Source organism: Cetorhinus maximus, unplaced genomic scaffold, assembly GCF_964194155.1.
Source record: "Cetorhinus maximus unplaced genomic scaffold, sCetMax3.hap1.1 HAP1_SCAFFOLD_1541, whole genome shotgun sequence".
Lineage (NCBI taxonomy): Eukaryota > Metazoa > Chordata > Chondrichthyes > Lamniformes > Cetorhinidae > Cetorhinus > Cetorhinus maximus.
Genome location: NW_027597481.1, coordinates 155 through 5446, shown reverse-complemented (window position 1 = coordinate 5446; position 5292 = coordinate 155). Strand labels below are relative to the sequence as shown.

At 56.7% G+C, this 5292-nt stretch overlaps 1 protein-coding gene across 1 annotated transcript; it reads right to left on the bottom strand.

The window, feature by feature from the left end:
• Window positions 1-1915: 1915 nt before the first annotated feature.
• On the bottom strand, window positions 1916-4681 carry LOC144676357 (josephin-2-like; the record flags this gene model as incomplete). The annotated part of the gene is made up of 3 exons (XM_078536799.1): window positions 1916-2075; window positions 3382-3576; window positions 4556-4681. Coding segments are annotated over 3 exons (421 nt in total), but the record flags the coding sequence as incomplete, so codon positions are not given.
• Window positions 4682-5292: the final 611 nt, after the last annotated feature.

The following is a 5292-nucleotide window of genomic DNA, read 5'->3' as shown; positions in this document are numbered from 1 at the left end:
CTTGGGGAGGGGGAATCAGCATATTCGAAATATATGCAAATTACTCTGCACAGCACTTGGGGGACAATCAGCATATTCGAAATATATGCAAATTACCCTGCACAGCACTTGGGGAGGGGGAATCAGCATATTCGAAATATATGCAAATTACTCTGCATAGCACTTGGGGGACAATCAGCATATTCGAAATATATGCAAATTACCCTGCACAGCACTTGGGGGACAATCAGAATATTCGAACTATATGCAAATTACTCTGCACAGCACTTGGGGGAATCAGCATATTCGAAATATATGCAAATTGAGGCATCTGTCCATTTTGCCACCATTGGGGCACAGCCTGGTGTCAAATCATCACCATCTCTCCGATGTTGAAGGAAACCTCACAAGGTGAAGGGCGAGAGTGGCCCCTGGCTCTTGTCCGATTACGGGCGGGGGGGGAGGGAATCGCCAGGGTGGGGGGGGGTCTCTGCTAACCCTGAGGCGGGGCAAGCTCAGGTATGCGGGGGGGGGGGGGGGTGGGGGGGGAGGAGGAGGAGGAGGAGATCCATCGTAGTCAGTCACTGCCCACTGCCCCACCCCACCCCTCACCTCCCAAGGGCACCGTGACCCACAGAATCGGCAAACAGCGCGCTGTAGTCTCCCTCCTAGGGGGGGGGTCTGGGCCTTGACCACAGGGGCCGAACTGGAGCACAAGAGAGTGAAGAGGTCTTGCTACAGCTGCACAGGGTTTTGGTGAGGCCACATCTGGAATACCGGGGGCAGTTTTGGTCTCCCCGTTTAGGAAAGGGTAGACTTCTACTGTGGGAGAGGGGGCGGTAGAAGCCAAGGTTCACCAGATTGGTTCCTGGGATGAGGGCGGGGGATGTCCCCATGGTGAGAGGGTGAGGAAACAGGGCCTCACGTTTCTCCGGAGTTCAGAAGAACGAGAGGCGATCTCACTGAAACCTTCACACTTCTGACGGGGGACCTGAGCGGGGCGGGTGCTCAGAGATGATTCCCGGTGCTCCGGGAATCTAAAACACGGGAGGAGGGGCACAGTCTCGGGATCAGGGAGGATGATCATTTAGGGCTGAGGCTGATCCCAGGAACGAAAGGCTTACCATGTGAGGAACGTTTGAGGACTCTGGGTCTATACTCGATGGAGTTTAGAAGGATGAGGGGGGTGGATCTGATTGAAACTTACAGAATACTGAAAGGCCTGGATAGAGTGGGACGTGGGTAAGATGTTTCCATGAGTAGGAGAGACTAGGACCCGAGGGCACAGCCTCAGAGTAAAGGGAAGACCTTTCAGAACAGAGATGAGGAGAAATTTCTTTAGCCAGAGGGTGGTGAATCTATGGAATTCATTGCCACAGAAGGCTGTGGAGGCCAGGTCATTGAGTGTATTTAAGACTGAGATAGATAGGTTCTTGATTGGTAAGGGGGTCAAAGGTTACGGGGAGAATGGGGTTGAGAAACTTATCAGCCATGATTGAATGGCGGAGCGGACTCGATGGGCCGAATGGCCTAATTTCTGCTCCTACGTCTTATGGCGACGAGGGGGAAAAGTCTTCAATCGGAGGGTTGTGAATCTTTGGAATTCTCTAGCCCCAGACGGTCGATCGTCGGATATTTAAGCCCGAGACAGGCAGACCTTTGGTCTCTCACGGGGAGGTGTGGGGAGCGGACGAGTTGAAGCCACGAGGTGAGGCACGATCAAATGGGGTGGGGGTGGGCGGGGAGAGAAGCAGGCTCGAGGGGCCCGATAGCCTGCTCCCTGCTCGGTTCCTTCCGCTCTTCCCAGCTGAAGCCAGTTCCCCAGCACCACGCCCAGTGTCCCAGGGCTCCCCTCAATGTGCAGGCATCCTGTTCTGCGGAGGCCCCACCCTCCCCGTCGGCGTGTAACGCATCTCTTGCTCTTCACGCAAAGCCCAGTCCGTCATGAGACATCCCCTCCCTCTCTCTCTCTCTCCATCCGATCCCCCCCGCGTGTTCAGAGAGGGAGAAACCAGCTTCCGTCTTCCTCCACCTCCCTCTCCACGACCAGCAGCAGCTGGCAGGGCTCCTGGGCGACCTGGTCCTGCAGGAACTTCCTGGGTGGGGAAGTGGGGGGGTAGAGACGAGAACAGCAGGGGTCAAACAAACGAGGCGCGATTTCGGACAGGACAAACCGTCACACGGGGGTGGTGAGGATCAGACAGATACCTGGCAATGAGACGAGGGAGGAGACGGAAGGTCTCGACATGGAGCGTGAGATGAGATGTCAGGTGGCGACACAGTCACATTCCCAATCTTCCACCCCCACCTCCCCCCAGCCCCAGGGATGTCAGTGCTTGGACGGCGGTGAAAATAGACCCTGAACATTGCTGAAGTGAGCCCGCGACGGAAGCTCCTGGTGTGCCTGTTTACCGGGACGCCTCTCAGACGGCCGAGGGAGCAGAGAGGGGGGAGGCTGGCACTGAGAGAGAGGGACAGAGGGAGAAAATAAGCCACGAGGGAGGGAGGAAGGGCGTGAAGTTACGGGCGAGGGGATGGGAGGGCGGGGTTACTGAGTGACAGTGTGAGGGAGCTGGATTAACATCAGTAGAGATACAGTCAGTAACACAGGGCGATTGGGGTAGAGGGGTTACTGAGTGACAGTGTGAGGGAGCTGGATTAACAGCAGTAGAGATACAGTCAGTAACACAGGGCGCTGGGGGGAGAGGGGTTACTGAGTGACAGTGTGAGGGAGCTGGATTAACATCAGTAGAGATACAGTCAGTAACACAGGGTGCTGGGGGGAGAGGGGTTACTGAGTGACAGTGTAAGGGAGCTGGATTAACATCAGTAGAGATACAGTCAGTAACACAGGGCGCTGGGGGGAGAGGGGTTACTGAGTGACAGTGTGTGGGAGCTGGATTAACATCAGTAGAGATACAGTCAGTAACACAGGGTGCTGGGGGGAGAGGGGTTACTGAGTGACAGTGTGAGGGAGCTGGATTAACATCAGTAGAGATACAGTCAGTAACACAGGGCGTTGGGGGGGAGAGGGTTTACTGAGTGACAGGGTGAGGGATCTGGATTAACATCAGTAGAGATACAGTCAGTAACACAGGGAGCTGGGGGGAGAGGGGTTACTGAATGACAGTGTGAGGGAACTGGATTAACATCAGTAGAGATACAGTCAGTAACACAGGGAGCTGAGGGGAGAGGGGTTACTGAGTGACAGTGTGAGGGAGCTGGATTAACATCAGTAGAGATACAGTCAGTAACACAGGGCGCTGAGGGGAGAGGGGTTACTGAGTGACAGTGTGAGGGAGACTCACCTCGAGGCCACAATGCTCCCGGTGATGACCCTCCACCCGGTTCCCTTCCCTTCCCCGCACCCTGCCTCTCCTCCTCCCCTCGCACGCCACTCACCTGAGATCCTCCTCGTCCCCGATGTGGGTGGGGGCCTTGAGTTTGGAGTCCAGGTTGTAATAGGAGCCGCTGACCTGCCGGACAGCCACCCAGTGCTTCCGTTGGATCGGCAGGGACACAAATCCCAGCGTCACGTTGGAGGGGATGTTGAGGATGAAGCCATGGACCCGGCTCAGCACTAAGCTCGTCAGTGATCTGGAGAGCGAGAGAGAGAGGGGATAGAGAGAAAGGCTGAGGCAGGGGATTTGCAGGAGTGGCTGGATGGCCAGGTGGGGAGATGGGGCAATAAAGTACCGCTTATTCTTTCAGGGGATGCAGGCGTCGCTGGCCGGGCCCAGCATTTATTGCCCATCACTAATCGCCCCCTTGAGAAGGTGGTTGTGAGCTGCCCTCTTGAGCCGCTGCAGTTCCCTGTGGTGTAGGTACACCCACAGCGCTGTTAGGGAAGGAGTTCCAGGATTTTGTCCGTGTGGTGTAGGTACACCCACAGTGCTGTTAGGGAGGGAGTTCCAGGATTTTGTCCGTGTGGTGTAGGTACACCCACAGTGCTGTTAGGGAGGGAGTTCCAGGAGTTTGTCCCTGTGGTGTAGGTACACCCACAGCGCTGTTAGGGAGGGAGTTCCAGGATTTGGACCCAGCGACAGTGAAGGAACGGCCGATATATTTCCAAGTCAGGATGGTGAGTGACTCGGAGGGGAGCTTCCAGGTGGTGGTGTTCCCATGTATCTGTTGCCCTTGACCTTCTAGACGGTAGCCGTTGTGGGTTTGGAAGGTGCTGTCGAAGGAGCCTTGGTGAGTTCCTGCAGTGCATCTTGTAGATGGTACACACACTGCTGCTACTGTGCGTCAGTGGTGGAGGAAGTGAATGTTTGTGGATGGGGTGTCGATCGAGCGGGGGCTGCTTTGCCCTGGATGGTGTTGAGCTTCTTGACTGTTGTGGGAGCTGCACTCATCCAGGCAAGTGGGGAGTATTCCATCACACTCCTGACTTGTGCCTTGTAGATGGTGGATTGGCTTTGGGGGGAGTCAGGAGGGTGAGTGACTCTCCGCAGGATTCCTAGCCTCTGACCTGCTCTTGTAGCCACAGTATTTATATGGCTGGTCCCAGTTCAGTTTCCGGTCAGTGTTGAGCCAATGGGTCTCTGGGGTGGGGTGGGGGAGACAGGGACCCTACCTGCGCTTATCCCACCAGATCGCAGCGAATCCTCGTGTCAGCAGGGCAGCCATGAGGATGTTGACGTCATAGTTCCCCGTCCCCAGCAAGCTGCGATGGGGATTCAGCAGCGAGTCGGGAGCCAGTCTGCGGGGAAAGAGTTAAAGAGTTAGAGCGGGTCCAAGACCGGGCGCCGAGCAAGACACGCCGGAGCCAACAACGAAACCCACTCCCCTCTTCTCCCCTGTCACCAGCAGCACCCCCAACCCTCCCTCCCCTCCCCCAAAATCGAGCAATTTCGAGTGCGTGTGCGGAGTTGGGAAACCTGGGAAGAGGGTGCGGCGCAGGTCCAGGGGCTTCGGTTAAAGAGAGAGAGAGAGCGCGCTTGGGAGGAGCTGGGTGATGGTGGGGGTGGGTTTATTCTCCTTCCGGTAGAGTTGGTGAAGGGAGAGGGTGGAGCTCAAAGGGTTTGCGAGGGGGGGAGGGGACGAGGAGGAACTGTTCCCAGTGGCAGGGAAGCAGAGGGGGGAACGCGGGTCCCGAGGCCAAAGGGGTGACCCGAGGGAGGTCCTTCATTCGCGCCGCAAGCGGTTTGGCAGATTGACAGGGCGCCCATCCGACGAGGAGTTCCAAAGGATAAAGGCCTGGTGGATCTGGGGGGTAGAGGCAACACGCCAGCTCGATTGGAAACGAGAGCGCGGGACAAACCAACCGTCGCCTCGGCGAGCGCAGGGGATAATTCCGGAAAGCCAGCCTGG